Here is a 25015-nt window from a genome sequence, read left to right as displayed (position 1 = left end):
CACATATATTTATGAGTAAATCTTACATGTGAATTGGTTTCCAACAGTGTGTTGTCCTGAGGCCATAAAACCAGGACAAAGACTATATTCAGTGTCTGTTTAGTGGTTAACGTCTGGACTAAGGAGATCTATGCTCAAGATTGTGACAGGGAGACACATCACTCCTAAGTACAAATATTCACTCCAGAAATAGATACTACCTGAATCTTGTGGCAAACCCAACTTTATATAAGCAGTTTTAGACTCACAAAAAAAAAAGAAAATCAACAAAGTAAGGTTAAATAGGGGGTGAAAAAATAGCTGTTTCCCTTTTTACTTTTCTGGCTGGATGTCCAGCGCTTTTTACAATTTGAAATCAATACAGCAGACACTGATTAAGTAGCTCCCAGTCCAGCCGGTGTCCTTGGACATTTCATATATCACACACCATTGTGCCTACAGAAAGGACAAATGACTAAGTCAAATATAAGCATCAGGGCACCTGTGGAAATAGGTCATAAAGTGTTTATTTAAAAAAAAAAAAAAAAAAAGGAGGGAAAAAAAACTCATTTGTTCGTCATTCAGGGTCGAGAGGAAGATGGAGTCAAAGAGACAAACAGCCGCCCAGGCCCTGGAGCCCATCCCAGCAATTAGCAGGTGAATGTTTCACTTCATGCAAAAACTCCGTCTAGTAATTTAGTGTGTACTGATCATGATAAAGTTGTGCTTATATTTGGTAAAAGGCTAATCCAGTTGCTTTTACTTAGCTTTTCTTATTTTTCTTATCTTAATGTCTGCAGAGCAGAAGAGGGAGAACCCCCACCCCCCACCCCCACCCCGCCTCTACTACCAAGTGCTGACTTAGTTTTTATATACTTACGTGTCATAGGATCAGGAATACAACTCTCTGAGGTAATTAGCCAACATGAGCGAACAAGTGGCTACAGTAGGTAGGAAGATATATGGCAAACAGTTGGTGTTAAAGGTTTAAGTGCATATTTAAGCTATCCAAAAAAGTGAATAAAAAAATGTGACTTATTCATTTTAGTGTCTTTGTGTTCCTTCAAGAAACAGCATTAAATCACATCGCTGAACCTCCAGACTGCCAATAAGCAGATCATCATTCACAGTTTAATGGATAATACAATCAAACTGACCCAAAGAGTTATGCTATAACTGTATTCTTCAAGATATATGTTGTCCTTTGTACAACGGAGGGGAGGGGGGGGTGATTCAATTCAATTCAATTCAATTCAACTTTATTTATATAGCGTCAAATCACGGCAATGCCATCTCAAGACGCTTTACAGACAGAGGGGAAAACATAATGAAGGCCAATTCATAATAGCCTATATAAGGAAACCAACAGATTGAGTTGGACTCAACTCAATCTCCCATCCTGAGCAAGCACACTGGCAACAGTGGGAAGGAAAAAACTCCCTTTTTAACTGGAAGGAAACCTCTGGCAGAACCCAGCTCAAGGACAGGCAGCCATCTGCCTCTGCTGTGTGGGGGGAAGAGGACAGAAAGACAACAGACAACAGGAACTGCTACTCCCGGCCCGGGAGACCTGCTGAGACAGGAGACATACATGTTAATGATGCAACACTGTTATGGGGGGGTAAAAGAAAGAGATAAAGAGAAAAAGAAAGAAGCTCAGTGTATCAGGAAATGTCCCTCAGCAGTCTAAACCTATAGCAGCATAACTAAGGGATGCTAACCATCCCTAGCTATAGGACTTATAAAAAGGATAAGTCTTCAGCCTAGTCTTAAAGGTGGGGAGGGTGTCTGCTTCCCTAACACTAACTGGGAGCTTATTCCATAAGAGAGGGGCCTGATAACCAAAGGCTCTGCCTCCTGCTCGACTCTTTGAGACTCTAGGAACAACAAGTAAGCCTGCAGTCTGCGAACGAAGTACTCTGCTTGGTATATAAGGAACAATGAGGTCTTTGATATATAGTGGTGCCTGGTTGTGGAGGGCTTTATATGTAAGGAGAAGGATTTTAAATTCTATTCTAGATTCAACAGGCAGCCAATGAAGAGAGGCTAAAACTGGAGAAATATGATCTCTCATGCTGGTTCTGGTCAGGACTCTGGCTGCAGAATTCTGGATCAGCTGAAGGGTTTTCAGGGCATATTTAGGACAGCCCAGTAATAGAGAGTTACAGTAATCTAGTCTCGAAGTAACAAAAGCGTGAACCAGTTTTTCTGCATCACTCTGAGACAGAATGTCGCTAATTTTGGCTATATTACGTAAATGAAAGAAGGCTGTTTTAGTAACCTGCTTAATATGTGGACCAAAGGACAGGTCAGGGTCAAATATTACTCCAAGGTTTCTCACTGTAGCACTGGAAGCTAAAGTAATGCCATCCAGGTTCATTACAAAACCGGAAAATTTAGCTCTGAGTTTTTCAGATCCAACGAGAATTACTTCAGTCTTATCTGAGTTTAAGAGGAGAAAATTTCTAGACATCCAAGTCTTTATGACTATGAGACAATTTTGTAGCCTATTGGGCTGATTTGTTTCATCTGGTTTAAAGGATAAGTATAGTTGAGTATCATCTGCATAACAATGAAAGTTTATTCCATGCTGTCTAATAATTTTGCCTAAAGGGAGCATATATAGCGTGAAGAGTATTGGTCCAAGTACAGAACCTTGAGGAACTCCATGACTTACTGTAGTTTGGGAGGAGGACTTGTCATTTACATGAACGAACTGAAGTCTATCAGATAAATATGATTTAAACCAGCTTAACGCTGTACCTGTAATTCCAATCACCTGTTCTAGTCTTTGTAACAGAATGTTATGATCGACTGTATCAAATGCAGCACTAAGATCAAGCAAGATAAGTACGGACACAAGTCCTTTGTCTGAGGCCATAAGAAGGTCATTAGTAACTTTCACCAATGCTGTCTCAGTGCTATGATGAGCTCTAAATCCTGACTGAAACTCCTCGCATAAATTATTTCTGCTCAGGTGGGCATGTAGCTGAGCTGAAACTATTTTCTCCAGAATTTTGGACATAAACGGGAGGTTAGATATAGGTCTATAATTTGCTATCACCTCTGGATCCAGAGATTGCTTTTTATGTAAAGGCTTGATTACAGCAGTTTTAAATGATTATGGTACATATCCTGTCACTAAAGACATATTGATAAGACTTAGTAGTGATGTATTAATTAAAGGGAAAATGTCCTTAAAGAGGCTCGTTGGGAGAGGGTCTAAGATACAGGTGGATGGTTTAGATGAAGCTATTATTTTAGTTAATTCAGAGGGTTGGACAGGACAGATGGATGTTATTTTAGCTCTGTCTTAAACAATCACATTAGCATCTCCTCTCTGTGAAAGAAGAAAGAGTTTTGAAGTGTGTTTGTCAGTCTCAAGATGCTGTTGGGTAACGCTGACTCCAGGAACGTACAGAACAAATGTTACTGTGCCGTCAAAACACAACAATTTTGTCATATTTTTAAACTTTTTGTGTGTCTTTTATTCTTGCTTCCTTTTTTATTTTGTAGTTTCTCCTGTTTAGTTCCTCTGTGTTGCTTCCTGTTCATTAGTTAACGTGGTTTAATTTTCTGATTCATTTCACATGTTCCTCGTTAGTCCTTCAGTGTTTTTACACTCCTAGTTTCTGAGTTTCTTTTGTCAGATCATTCTGCTGTGTTTCCGTCCTCACTTCAGTTCAGTCTGTGTTCATGAGGCACTTGGAATAAATCTTGTTCCTGCATTTTGTCTGCCTCTTTGTCCTGCATGTGGGTCCCCATTAGAGCTGGGCGATATGACCTTTTAGCAATATCCCAATATTTTTATGGCATGTCGTGATATACGATATATATCTCGATACTTACCTCAGCCTTGAATTAATGCTTTGGTGCATACAATCACATCATTAAGATGATTTTGTGTCTACATTAAAACATAATTGTTCATACTGCTGGCTGCTCCATAAATTGACAGTTGTGGAGAAATGTGTCATATTGATAAGCTGACTATTCAGCTCTTCTCTCACTTCAATGTACAACTTCGGTAGAGCTGTCTCTGCAAAATATTTACGAGTAGGTAGACGATATCTTGGGTCAAGTGTGTTGATAAGCTTTCTGAATCCGGGTTTTTCAACCACAATCCCTGGAACCATGTCTTTCGCTATATGGAAGGTTACCGCAGGCGTTATCTCCTTCTGTTTTGGACTGTCTCTGTCATATACTGTTGTCCTGGAAAAAGAAGACGCCAGACTAAGTTGTGTCAATGGTGGTTGCTGCGGCACTTTCTTCACAATGGCACCGGCTGGAGATGCGCTTGTGCGGAGTTCCAAGCACTCCTCATGCTCTAGGGGGTGACTTTTCAAATGATGAAATAAATTTGTGGTACTACTACCTTTTGTGGCGACACTTTATCGGCATACTTTGCATACAACAGTTGTTTGGTCAACATCCTCTCTCCGGTATCAAAACCACCGTCAGATGATGGATCCTGTATTATTTTTCTTTGGAACAAATTCTTCCTCCTCCATTTTTAGTAACTCGCGCTGCTACCGAAGTTCTCTGCTAGAAAAACTGCTACACGCTGCCTCTCATGATGTAGCACGTAGCTCACGTTATGTACGTAACTAGGTGCGCTTGCTTGCTCTCTGTGGAAAGCGTTGCGGAGAGTCGATGATGAGTGAGAAAAACCCCACCCACAGCTAAAAACAACTGCGTGACAACTGGCTACTCAAATATGACGAATATAGACATTTTCTATATCCCACAGGGGACCAGCCACGATATCTCAAGTATATTCGATATATTGCCCAGCCCTAGCCCCCATCTCCACAAACACAGACATAATTTCAAGGTCAGGAAGTTACACAGGGCTTTAAAATCTGTTTTCCGTTCAGGAAGGTAATGGCAGGATGTCTTAGTATATACAGTCAACAAAAGTGACCCCACCTTAAACTGGAACATCATAAACAGGCCCACTATTATGCATTAGCCATGCTAACAGCTAACTGTTAAATGAAATGCAAACTAACTGGATGTCACTGTTGCCAGAACCTGGGCTGCATTGATTCTGTAAAGGCTAAGGTTCAAGTGCAGATCTGGCGAAACACCACTGAACTGTGCAAGTTGAAAGGCACCACACTGACTCAGAACAAAGATTTCAGGCTTACCTATGGTCAGTGAACACGGGGGATACATTCTGTGCACAACTGGAGAAAGAGAGTTGAGAGTCACTGCGAACACCTGCCGCATTATTCATCAGGTACTTAATCAATCTCCTACCTGAGACAGCTGGGATTAACGGACACAATGTTACCATGTGTCTCACTCCCCTGATAGCGTGCTCACGTGTGTGATGTATGTTTGCTGAATCCTCAAAAGCTAGGACGTACTTGCTCTGAAAAGTCAGATTTGTAACAGAACTATGTTTTAAGTTGGTCCACAACTGGAAGATGACAGAAACAGGATGTGATTTTACATTTACGTTGTTGGCTTCAGTGAAAATGAGCTCCGTAAGTTTTGCTCCGGGTTGTTTCATTTGAACTTACCTGATCTGACTATCAGTGTTTTGCGATCACATCTCCAGCATCTGAGAGCAGAGATCACTGCTCGTTTTCCCGTCATTTCGAGACCTAATTCGTTTTTACTTGTTGATTAATTTATTAATTCATGCTTGGCTGAGTAGTTAATGACACATTTGTCTGTGATGCAACAAACTTGGAGCATGGATTTATTTCTGCTTTATGCAGACTTTAAAAATATGTCTTTAGTATAGAAAATAATTATAAAAAGCCTGAGAGAATCCATGAAATACTGACCCAAGAATAAACACTAAAACTACAAGTGCAAGGGGTTTCGCTTCCAGACTGTATTTAATTGTAAGAAAAGCACTTTGATCATGTTTATCCTTAGAAGGTAATAAAAGAGTGATGAGGGGCAAAAAAAAGTAAGTAAAAGACCAGAAATTCAATAAACTGACCTATTAATTAGCAGAGAGTAACATATACAAGGAGTTATGGTAATTCAATTCAGTCACTCTACAAAGAAATAATTACCTCTGCATGTTAAATGCAGAGTGGGGAATGTATTGTGATCTCTAAGGCTCTGTTCTTGTCAATATATTCATCAGCAGAGGGAGCTTGGCCTCTATTAGCCCTCCAGCAGGATATTTTATTGTGAGGTTCAGTGTAGTTCCCATTCATCAACATTCAATTAACATGCTAATCTTATCAGTCACAGAAGAAACGGGCTAAAAAATTTATCAGTCAGTCAAACTGAAAGATAGATAATGTTAAAGAAAATCCTGGATGATTGGCAGACACTGAATACTGTGATGTCTGTTCATTTGTACCATATTCATTTAATAACTGTGAGAAGAAAAGAGCAGAAGAAACTCTAGTCCTGTGCCTGGCCTTGTTCTGGTAGTTTTTCATCGCAGAGGGTGCATGTTGTTGGAAACGATGAGGCATCTACCTACACGCTGGCAAATGAGATGTGACTGATTTTACTAATTCCGTACCACATTAAAAAAAACTGGTTTTTCTGTTTCTCTCCAGCGGAACAGGATTTTTACGCTTTAAAGTGGTGACACAAAATTCTGCAGCATTTGTCTAAGAAATGGACACCATATAGTGTGTGTTGCTATTCCTCACTCTTTAATAGCCTATTGTTACCAGGAGAGCAGCCAGAGGGAATCTAGCCAGATGATAGGATTCCCCCCATAGAGCTGTGTGGGAACAATGGGAGCTAGATGCGGGAGCTATGCACCACGGTGCCTTGCTCTATTACAGCAATGCTGCTTCCCTGTGTGCTCATTTTTTGGCAACTGCGTTTGTTAACACAGCCTCATTCAACTGCTGGCAAGGCCGCACACTGTACAAGCTAATAAAAATGTAACAAACATAATGGGGCAAAGTTAAATCGGCCAGCTCAGCAAAAGACACGCTGATGTCTGACACCTTGTAGATACGTACGGAAAACATGAGGAGACTACATTCTACATTAAATTAAAATGGCTGATTCCCATCACGGTTATTGATTTATTTATGGTTTTTGGTGTTGTTGTTTGTACAACACATCCAGGCATTCAAGAGAGCTTCACAAAGTCTCTCCTGTTGAGAATATGAATGCAGCAGGATGTCAAATAACAGTGAAACCTGACACTGAATAAATGCATACTACAGAAATGAATCCTAACAACTAAGGCACGAGACTAGATTCAGTTAAAACTGCTCTCATACATGTTACATTTGATAATTTCTATCCAATCCCCATGACGCTTGTTTCTCCCACTTTAAAATGGAAACGCGGCTTCAGGAAAAAGACTTCGAGCCTTGATTCCTGCCAATAAATGACAAAGCATTTTCTCCGTCTTTCATCACAAGCTCTCCCCTGCAGAAGCACCGCAGTGGCTGCTGATTCAGTGCCTGTTTATAGTCCGTGATGATGGCTTTCAAATGAGATTGCGCCATGATGAATCAAATATGAATATATGACCACTGTTTTGAGCCGAGTCTAGTGGTCTTGTGTAAAATTAACGTGACTCTTGCATAGCTTCAACCAGCATTTAAGTTTCCACCTTTTTCTCAGCCTGAACAGTTATTCATTTATTTCTTTGAAGTATTAGTTTAACTGGGATTTTTGTCTGCAGCCATTTGTTGTCAGCAGCTACAAGCCCGGAGCTTAAACAGCATGATTTAAGATGAGCTCACTTGCCGTCCTACTTGCCTTTCAGCTAGAGTGTGTGTGTTGATTTGGATGTAGAGGATGTAGACTTGGAAGACTAAATGGAGCTTAGGTATGCAAATTAATAAGGACATTTGGAAAGGAATATTTCTAACCCTGAATTGGCACATGCACAAAGATAAACAACAAATAATCTTCTTGAGAGCTGCCCCCCGTCCCTGTTTGTTAGCTATCATAGTTTAAATGCAGTCTTTTCTGCTCTGTTTAGGTCAGCTTGGAGACTTTTCATCAGCTGCTCACTTTGAATAGATCCAGCAATGTGTCAAGAACACAAAGGTGAACTGATTCATCTTTAGGTGAAGCCATTATATCTCTGTGCTTGCAGTTGTGGTGCTAACAAATCTGACATTAACACTGGAAATGTTTTTCCATTAAACACCTTCCCTCTGTGTTTTATCATCTTGAACTAGTTTACATTGTTTTGTATCTATTTGTGTCTTTATACAACTGTTGCAAAACACTAAATGAGCTAAACAGTTTAAGATTTTGCTTAGCTTTGTCACAAAATGCATTAGGTCGTCATTTTCTACAACTTTTTCTTGAATTTCTTTCGCTCAATCTTCTCAACCTGCAAATTTTGATGCCACCACAGCAAATAAGATACTCTGTTAAAACAATTCATGTGAAGGCGAGGACCTGAGTCACAATGTATTCGACAGAGATTTAATTATGACATGTAGTAACACAAATAATCATGAATATAGCAGATATCAAATGAAATCTAATAAAATTCATGAAGTGTTTTTCATGCACAGTGCTTTATATTCTATTAACATTTCATACACATTAAAAAGAATATTTAAAAACCCTGCTTTTTGTTGCTTTGTTGCCATCTATGTCAATGGCATCACATTTTAATTATATTAAAACACCAATTATAAAAGTAAACAAAAGGTTAATTTTTTTTTTGTTATTATTATATATATATAGTTTTTCTTTCTTCAGATTAATGTTTTCATGTTTTAAATAAAGCACTTTTTTCCTACACATGACATTTGCTTTATAAATCAACTTGCCTTGCCTTGATTAAGCCATTGCACTGTGAAATAGTCTGCAGCATCGGGAGACCTTGCAATGATTTGGCATGCCAGCGGCCCTTTTCTTTTCCCAGCGCAACATGAAAGAAATTGGTGGCAAAGCAAAGATACGGGCGCACTTTACACATGCAATTTGCAGTACTTAAAGTTGTTTGTGTTCTTTAGCTCACTGAACATTTGGTGCCCCGAAATATTGCTGGGTGACGGCATTTCTCATTGTCACTGCAGCATGAGTCACATTTGGGGGAATAATGAAGTCTTTGGTGGCTTTTGCAGGAAAGGTTAACTGATGTGCTTCAATGTGTGTTTGAAAGCGTGCTGTGTTTAAATGATTTTTGCAACAGTGGACATGGTGTTAAGCTGTGGAAGAAAGAAATATGAAATTCCTCTAAGAGCTATTCATTTTATCATGATCATCGTAAAAAAACAAAACAAAAAAAAGAAACATCATGCTTATGATGGGTAAAGTTGTGAAGAAACAAGCTGTGCTAATTTTCTCAGGAAAAAACTGTCTTTGGGATAATAACCTGTTTCAAACAAGTCTTTACAATCATTTACATAAAAATAACTTCATTCTAATTTGTCTTTGTGACAAGTCTAAAAGAAGCTCTATTTAACTTTGTCTTATGTTGTCAGTGATGTGCTCCCTGACAACAGCTAATATTCCCCCTGTAGGTATCTGTTCCCCTGTTGATATCTAGTTACTAATGTGTGGCACAGTGAATAAAGCAAAAGCCTTTCCCTCTTTTATGTTAGAAATATATTTTTCACATGCATCAGGTTTGTTTTCATTACCATCTTAGCCCCTTTCATCCCCTAATAATGATGTGACTGTTGTCACCCATATTCACCTTTGTTGGCCAAACATGGCTGGCTCAGTGTCTGCGTTTAGATCCTCATTTTCTAGTACAAGTAAGAAGTGCTTCTTGTGTTCATTAGTCACTGTTTTCCATCAGCACACATAATTAAACATAATGGTTGATCATTTGTTTACTGAAGTATCGCCTTTGGTAGACAAGGTAAACTGATTCCATCACAGCCACATGCAGTACAAGTAGGGGTCAGTGTGGGTATTGCAAGGTGTTTTACACCTACATGAGAACTTCTGTACAGGAACAAACACAATCATAAATATTTGGGTTATGCACAGTGGCACTTATGTATACAATGTTATTGCAAAAGGTTGGTGGTTTAATGGAAATCTCCGTGCAAACAGTTGTTTGTTAGACTTTTCTCTGCAGGGATGGTGTTGGGCTGCAAAAGACCACTGGTGTTTATCTAGTTGGTACATACATCTGTTGAGACATGCAAACATCGCTCTTCTCATTTTTAATTTTAAACTACCTTGTTTTTAATGCCTTTTCTTCTCTCCTGGTTTTTTAGTCCTAAGATGTAAGTGGAGGAAAGGAGGATGAGGCAACAGGGATTTAGATATTCCATGTGGCACAAATCTATCATGTTTTCCTTTGCTACAAACAGCTGCAATGTTCCTGACAAGTTTTGTCTTCACTTGTAATATAATGCAATATTATGTGGAAGTATCAAAGGTGCCAGGCAGACCTCCAGACTAAAAACATCTGCATCGTCACTTATATCTCCACCAGTCTTCCTCTTCCCTGCCGCAATTCAGAAATTGAGACATTCTTCAAGCCTGTGATCGATTTACAGGTCAGGGTGATGAAGGAGACAGGAGACAAAGTGAAATAGAGAAATGGGAAGAACCCACACTCATCCAGCGTTGCCTAAGACGCATCCGAAACACCCAAACACCCATCTGAACATTTCATGAAACTATTACTATGCAATATAAACCTACTTGTATTCGTTCTGCTTGATTAAGTGTGGAGGCTGACTTAACGAATCACTTGCACATTGCACTTTCATGAAACACACATTTTAAATGATGAAGAGATTTTGTTTGTCAGGTCATTTAAAAAATGTAGCTTCTGCTTCTCTACTCCTATTTGTGACAAGAACCCCCACAACCAGCACCGACATGTTACAGTGAACATTTGTGGTTGTGGTAATAGGGAACTTGTCTCTTCAAGGTAGGGTTAGTGGTTTGAGCCCATGCATGTCCAAATGATGTATACACAGTTCTTGCAAGTAGTGGTCTCCTGAGCCGGGAAGCACATCAAGAGAGGCAATGTAATTTAGCTTTTGAGCAACTTAAATGCTATAGTTGGGTTAAGAACGAGGAAGAGGTAAACAGCAACCTGCTTGATTATCGTTTTTCTGTCTCTGCTTGTTGTCCACAGAATCACTGGCCTGCAGTGCAGTCATCTGTAGGGTGTGTAGTTGCAAATGAGGTTTTAGTTCATTATGACTGGGCCAACATGAACAAAATGTGCGTGTTGAGTAACTGCTTAACAAATTACCACGAGACGGGGGGGCTATAACCGGCACAAACACAGAGAGAGCATATCCATGTGTGGTCACTCACCTTCCACATCATTTAACACACACACCCAAAAACACAATTTGTAGCTAAAAGAACAAACAGAGCCGTTATTATCTCAGCAGAGAAAACTGAATATTTTGTGGAAGTGCAGTATTTGCCATTTAAGAATCTTTTGACACTCAAAAACAGATAAAGTAGTTTGTTTGGTTCCTTTGGTTCTCTTAAAGGTTACTTTACACAGATAAAAAAAAAAACTTTAAAGTTGATTAAGCGTTAAGATCTTCTCTGGCTACTTTTATTTTGATAGTGACATCAGATTATTTGCTGATACCATTTGTGCATCAATGGTTTCTTATATTAATCTGAAATAAGCTTAACTATGAAATACTGTATGTTGCTTTTGAGAAATGTCAGTATGGGTCGCCTCTTCTAGGTTAAAATATAATTTTCTATCATTTTTCTATCATGGATTCTTCGTTGTAACCAAATGTATAAAGATTTGCCTGCTCATTGCTGTTCTGATTTGTGAAATGATGGCAGAATATAAAATGTGGTTCAGTAAAGACTTCATGGATTAAAGTAGGGCTTTCTTGTGTAAACTCTTTAAGCTTCATCACTTTTAACTCTTAAAGGCAAAACACACTGCACTTACACTGTTCTATTTTGAGATATTCATGGTATTGCTTTGGCTGTTTTCTGAAAGGGGTTTCTCTGGTTTTACATATCTTAAGTTTTATGAGAGCTGCGCAGCATTTGCAGGAGAAAAAAACATTTATAAAGCCAAAGGGGACTAATAAGTAGCCTCAACTGGATGATTCCTGTCACCTTATTTGTTGTCGAATGAACAACAAAACTACAAGTCACTACATTTCACTCCACCAAGTAAGACTACTGTAGCTGGGTAGAAATTTGTGTTTGTCAAGTCATCTCTAAATAAACAATGAAGAGAGAGGTGGGGCATGAGAGGAAAAATGTGTTGAAATTAGTTCCTTGAATTGACTAATCTATTGTTAGAATAATGGCAGAGCACGTTCAGGCACATGTAATGGTCCTCTATCCAGTGACTCATGGTATATGGCAGCGCTGTTACTTCGGAAATAGAGCAATTTTCTTTTGTGCTGTTTTTTTTTTCTTTACTTTTTTCCTTTTTTTAACACTTTATACTTCTAGAGACTGAAAGAAGAGAATCCTCTAAAATCATTTCCCTCACTGCATATGATTTGCATATGAACCAAATAATACTGAGGGACAACAATGAATTATCAATGACACAAAACAATCCAAATTGCTTGCACAGTGATACCACAAAACATATTATGTTAATGACTTCAGCTTATACATTACTTGCATATTAAATTTAATGGCCTTATATGCTTAAGTGCTTTTTCAATATCTTTTCCTTTAGTTGGCTCTTCAGCAACTCGGCAAAATCTGCCTGCGTGCAAAATGTTTTAAGATATTACAAGGAGTAATTTATGCTCATGATGAAACAGACTAACAGAGGGTTTGATGTGACATTGGCTCATCCAGGACAATAAATCAGGACAATATAAAGTAGAAATACAGCAAATGAATGCATAGCAATTAAAGTGCTCATCTTGCAAAATTCATTTTCTTCATGTTCAATTAGTCTTTTTATGATGCATATATATCCTCTCATGTTGACATTGTAAGCCACATCAATGTATAATATTGAACTAATCCCCAAAGAAGATTTACATATCTATGTAACCAGATGAATGTCTGTAGACTCTGTTTCTTAGTGTAAAGCATCGACGTCAATCCCTTTCCGGCACATTTTCCACCTTGACTACTTTTACACAGACATTACTGTACCAAATATTTCTATTATCCAGCAGAACTGTATGCAAATGTCTAAATCAGTCAAACCAGAAAGAAAAGGGACTTTGTGCCTTGGTAAAAAGTCTGCATTGGGACCAATTAATCCCATGTGTGAAAAGAAGACATTGCAGAATTCACAGCAAGCATCTTTCCCCTTGCAAGACGTGCAACTTCGTTCCAAATCCAAATCGACTGAGAGCAGATCGTCATGTGACAAGTGCGATGTGTGAAAGATCAATTCCAAACAATGTCCACAGCTGGGTTTTTTTTTTTGTTTTGTTTTGTTTTGTGGACATTGTCTGTAATTTAAGTGGAAAAAAACAATCCAATCAAGCGGCTCAAGTCAAGCGTATTTCCAAACATTTTCTGATGTGGATGTTGCTTATAATTTTAAACCATGCCTTCTTGCCCACCCACAGACTAACTGCCTGTTCTGTGTAAATCGTCTGAAATAATTTCAAGGAATTGTTTTGTTCAACCGTGGCACTACAGAGCCCATTTACATCTCTTTATCAGCTATAGACAGTTTTGTTTGTTTCAGCCCAGTGGATCTAAACACACCTCATGCTGTGGAAAACATTCTGTGAAACCTAAGGTGAATGTACGTCATTTAAATAATTTCCATTATTAACATGCAAAGGCCTCGATACATTTGGATTTGCCAACATTTTTGTAGTTGACTGTATTGTAATGAGTTATGTGTTCAAATTTTGTTTTCTTTCTTTGCTGTTCACATGAGGAACCGCTGCTGCAATCCTAAGGCTAAGAGGAATGCTTATGAGCAACATCGCACAGCTGCATTTTTATCACTTGAACACTCTGTAGGCAGAATACAGCACAGGAAACAATTAACTTAGACTTAAGCAGTACTTAAATATCACCTTCCAACACTTTCATTAGGGAAGTAATGACAAGTTAATAGTCACTTAGTCCAAAAGAAAACAAAACATAAAAACAATAAGAAAAAAATGAAGAATTAATCAGGAAAAACTGCGTAGTAGTCATCTTTCACCGAATGTTTCTGTAAATAGTCCTGGTGGTCTGTGAAGTGAATGCTGGGGAATATTAGAAATACTAGAAACACACTGAAAAATCTTGCATTAACATTTGGTAACTAGAAAAGTAAACCTCTGCCATCCTGCTTATTTACATGCCCTTTGTAATTTACAGCCAATGTTTTCATCCTACATTCATTTTACATGTATACAATAGCTTCACTGATTATGAATCTACAGTGTCTTGGCTATATTGTGGTGTTTGTTGCATGTTTATATCTTAACTTGTAGTATCCAGAATTTCCCAGGATCCAGATCTATCTTTGATATTTTGTAAAATCATTTGGGAACTTTATTCTACTCTATTCTACAGTCATTTTATCCAAAGCGACTTACATATGAGACTGAGAACACACGCAGTCATATCGATCGGGTGGCAACTTGGAGTTCAGTGTCTTGCCCAAGGACAGTTAAGCACATAGTCCGGCCAAATGGCAAAGCACCCTGACCATTTATTGTGGCGTTGCATGCAAGTATACTGAACATAGCCTTATCTTACAATAAAAACAAATCCTTTAAAAAAAATTCCTGGATCCAGATGGTGAATTGGATCACTCCCAAACTAATGGAATCTAAGATCGACAAAAAAAAATGAACATGAAAATCTGTCTGGTGTTTTTTTTTTTTTAAACATACAGATAAATAAGTGCCAACAAAAACACCTTCATTATAACATTAAACGTTAAACATTTCACTTGTGATCTTTTACACAAAGCAATTCCAGCAGTTTGCTTTCCCAAATTACTTTCAGATCCTACAACTTTTACTGTTGGTTATGGTTTATCACTGAGTCAGAACAGGAAAGGAAAACCTTCTCCTGTGTCAGGATGACACATATAGAGCTCAAAAGTAGAAGCACAACAAGCTCCATTAAAAATAAAACTTCCTCAGCATCTGAAGAAAAAAAAAAACTACAGTAACAATAAAGAAAACATTTTTTTCTGCTAATGACTGACAGAAGCTATTAACACAGTGGAGGTCAAATCAAATCAGAACACATCAAATTAAAAGCAGCATGTCAACAAGGGAATAACCCAGGAAGCAATAACCTGCTGAGTATTCACAAAAGCAAGAAATTGGCCAGATGATTGGCTATTAAAAGTGAGAAATAAGCTTTCATTAACATTTATCACAGCATGGGCCTTTCAGCATAATGGAACAGGCGAAGGTGAAAACTGGATTTAGTTTGACGGTCATTTAACTTTCTTATAAATGATAGCTTTTTCATTCAAGTCCGCATTTGATACACACTGATGTCCGTACTTGTGCAGCACAACAAATGATGACGCAGAAGTAAACACTGAAGGACTAGGCTTGGATTTTACAATAAAAAAAAGTGAGTGGTCCAATTAAAGCTGGAAACCAAGCAGTGTCAGGTCTGTTTGACAGATTTCATAGGATCATAAGCTCATCCTGCATCCACAGATACAGCCAACAACGCCTGACCCAGAAGAGTGTAGTACACAGATGAAAATGACGTTGTGAATATAGAGATCAAAGTCTTTTCGCTCTGTTGATTAAGCATCCTAACAAATGCACGTATGAGGACAGCCTTATCACCTAGGACCACACAGATGCCTTTCCATATCTACTGCTCTCAGATGGCTAACCTGCGCCTGCCATGTACCACACTGCCAAATAAAATCACCACAGGCATGGCCTCTACGGCCAGCCTGGCTTGTTCGCTTTTATTTTTATTCGGAAAACAAATTGTTTCTCAGTTTGGAAAAAAAAAGCAAAAAAAAAGTTTAAATGAATCACAGGAAGGAGGAGTCTGTAAAATGTATTTGGCTTGTTAAAACTACACAGCTCTCACAAATTTGTTTACCTTAGTTCTAATTTAGAGATTCAAGCACCTCTGTGCATGTTTTTGTGAGGTGATGAAATAATCTTCATTAGTGAACAAGTTGAAAAGGGGAAGAAAAAAAAAGTGGAACAGCTTGATGTGAACATTAATAGGTTTTTGTTTAATTGTTGGTGTGCTTTTCTCATTGCTCCCACAAAAACACTTATATTCAGATGGTTTTGCTTTTAGCATAAATTGCTAAACTCATTTGACCCCCCTTGTTTAAGCATCTCTGATGGTTTATATGTGTTCTGAACCAGCGTGATCAAGATCAGCTTAAGTTATTACACTAATGGGCAGGCGTTTTAGTTGATGACATCCTTATTTGCATTGCATATTAATAACTTAAATCCTGAAACCTATTTGGTTCATTGTGATAATGACCCATAAATAACTCCACTAGTCAAGCTGTTCCAGGGAGATAAAAAATTACTCTTCCTGAGTATCGCACAGAGGAAATGTGTGGTAACCAGGTCAGAGCTGTGACATGTTCAACAATAACTAAATCATTTAATCAGATGTAATAAATATTCATCTAAAGTATTTTTTTGAAGCATGTACTTTGGTCTACTTAAAATTTTCTTGTTCGCTGCAGAGCTACTCGACAAGGAGTGTGTATCTCATATCATTGTGGAACCTGTCAGTGTGTTGGTGAGTACTTGTGTCCAAATCCATCCCCTCCTTTATGAAAGTTCAAATTGCATCTCAGAAAAGGACACGGTGAAATAGTTGATGAAATAATTCGCTATAAGTGTCGACCTTGTGCAGGAGTTCATTTTCGTCTGCTTGGCTTATTCGCCTCTCTCTCTTGATACAAAGGATGATAAAGATTTTATAACACATCCTGACAAGCCCTGCCACATATTAGCCGTGTGGTATAAAGTTAACAAGCCATCTCTTTGTGGCTGTTCATTTTGAGTTCCAAAACAGACAATACACACAAGGGAGGGTTGCTACTAGCCTGTTTTTACATTGTGTATCTGTATGTGGTCACCCATCTTCACAGAAAATAAAGATTTTCTACCCTAAATGTAAAAGAAATAATTACTTTTCAACTTGACTCAAAGATTATGTGTTAAAACAAAATGTCAAAATTTAACTTTAAAAAAAAGAATTGAAATAATTGATGTTGGTTTCCTACTTTATTTTTTCTGTCAAGTCCTTATTAAGCATTTTCTCCTGCATTTATGGTAAATAATACACAGGCGCCAGTAAACAAAGACCTCATGCAGATCAAAAACAAGTGTATTCTTACCTGAGAGTGAACATCTCCACAGTGGAATAGGCTGACACGGTGACGAAAGTCGACACTGTTTCCCTCTGCCTGATGGGTGTAGCGGGCACCATGACCATAAAGTTACTATCCAGCCTGTGTTCAGTGAGAGGGGGCTCGGTGGGGTTTTGGTAGAGCCTAATACCACCAATTCTCTTGAGTGGTGTGGAGGTGTAGGAACCAAAAAGCCCCTCTTGACTTGAGCGGATGAAGCTGTCCTTTCTAGACTCCTCTGAGTGGCACTCGCCTGCTTCCGTGGACTGCAGCATGTAATAGAGCTCCACTGGGGTACCCTCTGGCACTTCCACGTTTCTCTGGCGTCCTGGCACCACACTGGGTGGACTGAACCAGCTGGCCAGAGGTTCCAACTCAGCCACGCACAGCCCCAGCTCTCCTTTCAACTGGCAAGTGCCGCGTACCTCCTGGGTTTCGTAGAAAGCAAACATGTGCACGCAGGGCAGCTTGTCAATGGCGCTGTAGTCGTCCCAGTCTCTGCCTGCAACATAAAACAGCACCTGGACTTTGGGCTTGGCCAAATGAATCCGCGTATTCATAATGAAGGTCTGCACCTTCCAGTTGAAGGTAAAAAGTGAAGTGGCCGGAAAGGTCCCATGGCTTTGTAGGAGTTCTAGAGGTACAGGCTGTTCCACAGAGAGAGGCCCATAGCTAGCGTTCACCAAGGGCAAGCTCCTGGCCTGGTAGATGAAGAAAGACTCAGTCCGTGACACCAGACTAGAGTTCCTCATGAAGTCCTGGTTGGCCTCTTTCAGGAAAAATGTCAAGTCAGCATTTAGCAGCTGATAGTTGACAGGCAAGTATGTTGGGATGGAGGAGTATCTCTGCAAACCTTCCAGCACTCGACTGTCTGTAACTAAAAGAGAAAAATGGGAAATGGAATTAGCAGACCATAGAATCACGTTTTATGAATAAATCTGTAAAAAAGTGCAGCTTTAGGTAATCTAAAGAAAATACTGCCACAAATGTTGTTGTCAACACCCATAAATTACCAATAACTTCACAGATTCAAGTAACTGTGTCAGCTTCGAGTTGAATTACTCTATTTCCTCAGCTTTTTACGAAATGATCCAATGTTGTGCCTAAAATCATCCACTCATTTACTAAACCCTGTCTGTAGTGAGGGAGCTGTATGTGTTTTTCTACTGTGTCCACATTAATCATCTAACATTTAGCACATTGTTTTTTCCACCAACACTAAGTATTTGTTTCTTGCCTGCAGTTATAACGGAAAACACGAAACCACATGTTTGTTTGATATGATATACTTCTTACTGACATTGTGTATAAAGTCATGTGAAAAAACACAGTACAAAGATTTTCTGAAACAAATTCAAAGACATAAAACTTTGCTGGTTTTTTACTTTAGGCAGGTTGCCAGCAGAGCACCCCGACTGGATTAGCAAAGTAGCATCTAAACCAACATCACAAGTTGGTTCAATGCCCTTAGGATATTAAAAATCAAAAGACCATTCACGTATTGTCTTAAATGTATGAACTCAGATGACTGTATAACTTTCCTTTCTTAGGCACAAGGACAGATTCTCAGCAGATGAACAGCACAACAGATAAAGATGGTTTAATGACAATAAGAGTTGGTTTTAACCTCCTTCTCAAGATCAATCTACCTTATAATTCCAGTCTCACAGCCCACTCCTATCTTCTTACAAGTAGCTGGAGTAATTCTTTCCACTGATCAATCTAGTAAATTGCCCAAACAGGTAACAAAACAGTCAATAATTTGAAATTCATGGTACTCCTCTTGACCTCAGTCCTCTGCCCCATACGGGAAGTCGGTAAAGTCCAAACCTCAAACCATGAGCAGAACTGGTCCAACATAAACAATCAAGTAGTCCTCTTGAGAATACAGCCAGACATAGACTTTACAATAGAAACCCTTCTGAGGAGCCGAACAATACGTGGCAATTTGTATTTTTCATGAACAAGCGGGAGCTTTGTGTCGATTGTTGGCATGGGGTATTGTTCCATACGAGCCATAACAGCGCTACTAAATGAAAAGTGTTATAGTCTAGAAGGACGGAACAGTCAGGAACAAATCTACCCTCTGGGTCTTCAGCTGTAACATTACACTCACTCTCATGGCAAAGTCCGCATGTCTCAATTAAGGTGAAAGCAAAGAGTTCTCCCTATCGAGTACCTCACTCCCTGAGTTGAAATGTGATTTACTGTCCTCATAGTTTATGGCTGAAGAATTAAATTCTGCTCAAGCTTGTGCTTATATACACAACTTGAAAAATATGACTGACTATATTCAGCTTTATGCAATCCTTTAAAAAAGAACTGACTGATTTAAGCGACTGATAAATGTACATTATCTCATTGGAAATAGCACACAGTGATAACTGCTGACATTTGTGTGTGTGTTATCCACCTAAACAGACCGAGTAAACAAACAATGAGGTATACATGTATGGTTGCCCACATTTAAATTCTGGTTGCTGAAAATTTCAAAAGGCATTTAGTGTTATGAAGTCACACAGCCTCCCCAATTAGAGGAAGCTAAAGCTGTTCTTCCCTTCTAAGCTCTCAAAGGCCAGAGTTATCAGACATTGACATAAACACTGATTTTGCATCAGAGAACACAACAGTTGCTGATCCGCATCTGCCATGATGAATTAGTTTGATTAATGCATGACTTTATTGTTATGATACATTAGTCATGGCAGTCATCACCAACATCAGAGTTCTGCTACAAGATAAAGCCCAAATTACCCAAATATTCATCATGAATTATTCAAAAATTTAAGAAACAGTTCCTATTGTTTTTTAACCTTCAACAAAATGAGGTTTTGTCGTAAAATTTTGGGGAGCAGCTGATATTGTGGTACATCTTTTTTGTGCAAACCTTCGCTAAGCAACTCAAGGTCAAGAGGTGTGAAAACAAGCCAAAGATGCTTATTAGCTTCATAAATTCTCCACATGACAACCTGGATCATGACGGCATGTGCGAGAATGAACTTTATCCATTGACAAAAGACCGTGCGAACCCATATGACTAAAACATCTCTGTGCCAGACGACATTCCCCTGGAGGTGCCATGTTTGTGTAGACCTGTTCTAGCAGCAAACGAGGGATCCGCAGTACAATAATAGCCACCTACCTCAGTAACATTAACAAAAATGGATGCATTTTAAGAAAAAGAGTTTAACTTTACAGTAACAATACTAACCCATGCTGCCTCAGGAGAGCCCAGAGTATCCTCAGAGACCCCTTCCACCCTGGTCACCATCTTTTTGAACTGTTGCCCTCAGGCAGACGCTTCCAGACGATTAAAGCAAGAACAAACAGGCTGAAAAACAGCTTTTATCCCAGAGCTGTTGCATCCCTGAACTCTGTTTCCACATAGCAATAAATCTTAGTTGCGGTTTTAGAGCCTGTAAAATAATGTCATTTTTCCATATTTTATTTAGCATGATCTTATCTCATTCATAGTGCTTGTTTTTTACAGTATTGTTTCTGTGTCTTATTAACTTATGTGTTTTTATTTATTTATTTAATTATTTTAACACAAGAACTGTTGCGTCACTTTTGTTGCACTGCAATGACAATAAAGTTTTTTGATTGATTAATTGATAAAGTTGGGAAGAGCCTTCCTTATTAAGCAAAAACAGAATTACAGTATGTGGACTCATTCATAAACGAAACTAAATGAAGCACATTTTTGACAAACGAATTCAAAAGTGTTGTTTTATTTTAAAAATAAAAATTAGAAGTTACAAAAGCGAAAAAGGCTAAATTGGAGAAATTGGAAGATTTTATGACAAATCATGTTTTACTGTCTAAGGAACTACAAATCTACTAAGACTGTGTAAATCCGATACAAATTCAATAAAGTCATTGTCCCGTTGATACTGATGCCGATGCTTTTTTTAAATAAGGTTTCCCAAATAATGTGTCAATAAAAAGAGAAATATTTGCTGAAAAAATGCATGTTTTTGCATATTAAACAAAGTTATTTCCCACACCATTAACATTTAACATTATCTCAGGATGAGAATCTATTTTTTGCCATGTTGGTGTCTTGTTACAGCAGCAGGGACAGGCTGTCAATCTGGAATATCAGCCATTTTCTCGATGGGCTTTATGTAGTTAACAGATTGGTGATCCAACTAATGCCAGACTGGTCTAATCAAATTTTTAAGCACCACCCCCTCTTGTTGTGTCCTTGCCGTAATCCTGAGGAATTCAGTTAACTAAACCAGCACAGAACTTCCTTTCCTGACCCTCAGCCCATGAACCACGTTGAACCACGTTGCCCCTGCTTTATTACTGACACCAGGCTGAACAAAGCAGATACTTTAAACCAGTTTTGGCCAGTGGATGAAGCTACCAGTCAGAACTGAGTAGCAGCAACAGAGAGGAGACACAGTTGAGAAAGACTTTGGAAATTTGGTAGTGTTGGAGGTTAGGCCGCACTTCAACCTTCATCAGTGGTCATGGATGATGATGATGATGATGATAATGATGATGGTAGAAGCTGTGGTTAGCTGTACTGCTTTCACATCATTGATGTTCTGCTCTGGGTAAAGAAACCCAATAAGCCATTATGAGCCCGTAAGTGGTGAACAAGCTGTTTACAGAGAAATGATGAAATTACAACCGCTGATTTTATATTAGTTCTTTTCTTGTCGTCCAGAATTGAATAATTTTATTTAAAGTTGAAACATTATTTTTAACCACCATTCCTCCACATTGACAGTGAGTTAGCTGCTGGCTTGTTTTTGTTCCTTTATTGGCCTACTTGTTACCTCCACCAAGGTGGTGGATGGAGTTTTCATTGGTGATTGTTTGTCTATCTGCCTATTAGCAGAGCAATCCTCCTATGTAATCTTCCACAATGGAATAGTTAAATATATTTAAGTATGCTGAATAGTTGCGTTGTGGATCGTCGCCATAAACACAGTTGTTCCACAGACAACAAGAGATCGTTCTTCGAGCTATCGAGAATTGATACAGAAGCCCGGACAGATGTGATAACTGGCTGAGGGCTATTAGTCACGTCAGTGCATGTACAGCACACCTTGGAGTTCTTTAAAATATTTATCACTTTGATCAGATCATTTCGTGACTGGTGAGTAAAGCATTTACTGGGATTACTGTGTACAACTTGTGGTCATTTTTGTATAGATGCCAAAAATGCCATTAAGTGGCTGGTAACAGTAACAATAACAACATCTCCAGAAGAAAACCATCAGTAGCAGATTTAGAGACACTGATTCTGCACAGTTTTCATCTGATTCATTATTTCTCATGTCTGTTCTGGTTTTTTTTGTCTCCATCAAACACAAAGTCAGAAGCGCTGAGAATATTCAACACAGTGATGAAGTATAGATTTCTATTTTATGAGAAATTTTAATATTGGAAGCTTTTAATGTGTCATTCATTCATTCATTCGTTCATTCATTCATTCATTATCCTAACAGCTTAATCCAATGAATGGAGGCTGAAGCCTAACCCCGCAGTCTTTGGGCAAAAGGCAGGGTACATCCTGGACAGGTCGCCAGTCCATCGCAGGGCATATTTTATGTGTCAACACTCTGAATCCTTCTAACTTACAGCATGGATTTAGGTGGTTTTAAGTAGTGGCATGGTTAATATATACATTTAAAGAAGTGCAAAGATTTCTGATGTGCATGATCATATCTGAACCAGTCAGGGCAAAAATGCCAGGACCAGTTACGTCTCTGCTCCCTGAATTAAACTGTAACCCTATAATTATGCTTTGTACAAACTCAGGTAAACACACTTCTATCTTTCAGTATATTTGATTATACCTTTGTCTTAGTGATTATAAAGCCAAACCCAGCAGCTGGAAAACTAAATTAATCCGCTGCACACCAATGTGCTTTAATAAGCAATGTCCCAACTGGGGCTTGCTTGTTGTTGCTTGTTGTTGTTATATATCTCATACCCTGCATTTGTGTGACAGCTGTGTTACTAACTGCAGTTACCCTGCGGTGACTTTTATATCTACATGTTGTGTTAAAGGATATAAAATTAGCTTCTTGTATTTCTTTGGTTTGGAGATGTTGGGGATAAATAAAACTTTAATCTGCAAGAGAAATGGAAAGACAAAAGAGCACTAATGATAATTCAACTGAAAAAAAAAAAAAGTCTATTTCAGCATCCCCTTAATGCTCCACGTGATGTATAATTAAATTTCCATATTGTGTGGCATTAAAGTGTAAAACCAGAGCCAACATTATGCTGAGCCTTATGAATTCAAATGTTTGAATCACTTTATTCGTTTCCATTTCTTTGTCTCTATATGTGGGAACAGCTGAGGCGGAGGTTTGCCTGTGGAGCAGGACCTCTTGCTGATGACACCTTGGTTATTGCAGGATTTGTCAAATACAAAAAGAGGGTTGCATCATTTTATTATTGTTGAATGGAAAAATGACCGCTCCGTGTGTCTTACACCTGCAGCACTGTGGATGCTTTGCTGTGACGATAACAACATTAATCTGCTCACCAGGCAGTTAGCTATTTTCCTCCTGACTTAAATATGTCAATAGCTAATAAATATATTGTCATAAGATCCCGTGACATTCACTGTCATAAGTTCTATAAGCTTCCAGCTTTTTATCTCCAGCCAAAACGAGGCTGACATTTTGGGTTCTATCAATATATCAGCATTAACCAGCAAATTTCAATGTGTTAAAACACAATGCAGAACGACTGTTTTGCATGTAAGCACGGCTCTTGAGAACAAACTGAATGCTGCAGTTCAGGTAGACTACACCTCTCTTATTATTACAGGGTAGCCCAATCCCCTGAAACAAGATGTTTTTTGACAGATGAAATCACCCTGAGACTTAACAAGCACAGGCTTTAGCTCTGGCCATAACACAGCGAAAGTCAATTTATGAGTCGCTCAGAGGAAATTGATTTGGAATCTCTGTCAGCACTGGTCTATTTTCTGTGTAATCTACTTTCTGAGGCAGTATACAGAAATGCAGTATGTAATGCCCCTTACTAAATATTTTATCTCCAATTACTTTGGTTGTCACTTAAAAATACTAAAATGAAATATGCCACTCTTGCATATCCAGTCAATTTAAGCTTTCCCTTTTTTTTATGTCACACACAGACAGCTATGCAGAGGTGTGCACAGGAGAGCGGCAGTTCCCAGATGAGTGCTGACAGGCCAAGCAGAACGGGCTCACTCATCCTACAACCGAGGCTTAACACTACGATATGTAGAGCTGGAATGGGACTGGCAGAGCAAAGAGAGGCTTTCACACACACTGAGGTTGAGTAAATGAACAGTCACAACAAAGAACCCCAGCAAGGAGGCCACATCCCCGCCTGCACACTCCTGACTGCAGTAATGCAGGTGGGCACAGTGGTGAACGGCTGCCTGTGTGGCCAGTGGCTCGCTTCCTGATGTTTCTGCTTCATCACACATGTCAAGAAGAGACCAGTTATAAGGAATATGGACAGGAAGTTAAAAAGTAGATGTTGAGTGACAATGCAAAAGGTCCGAAAGAAGTGATAACATCCAAAATGTCCTTATGCTGTTAGTCTGTCTACACGTGACTTTTTAAAAACTGAAAACAACAGATCACATTGAAAAGATGACAGATAAATGCTGTTTGCCAAAGTTTATGATTACACTCTTTGACCCTCCTCGCGACCCTGAATCAGTCTTGCACTTTGCTGTGAATGCTAAGCAGGACAGCCTTAAATATGAGGGATGAGAGAAAGCTCTCCAGTCCCATTGAATTACCCACATCATATTTCTCACCATGTTCAATTAATAAGGGCTATTGAATTTGTGACCATGCGTCAAGAATAATAAATACAATATTTCCTTCAAGG

The 25015-nt window shown here is 38.8% G+C and overlaps 1 protein-coding gene across 1 annotated transcript in view; it reads right to left on the bottom strand.

Moving 5' to 3' along the window:
• The window catches only part of LOC306764863 (transmembrane protein 132C), a gene marked incomplete at both ends in the record, with an annotated part of 132593 nt that overhangs the window by 93684 nt on the left and 13894 nt on the right, over positions 1 to 25015 (bottom strand). The window contains one exon of the mRNA XM_079252151.1: positions 17141 to 18029. Coding sequence (XP_079108277.1) covers positions 17141 to 18029 — 889 coding nt within the window. The remainder of the gene's footprint in view (positions 1 to 17140; positions 18030 to 25015) is intronic.

This window comes from Telmatherina bonti (genome assembly GCF_933228915.1).
Source record: "Telmatherina bonti genome assembly, chromosome: 13".
Lineage (NCBI taxonomy): Eukaryota > Metazoa > Chordata > Actinopteri > Atheriniformes > Telmatherinidae > Telmatherina > Telmatherina bonti.
The sequence above is the reverse complement of the archived record's forward strand: the minus strand, read 5'-3'. Positions and strand labels throughout refer to the sequence as shown.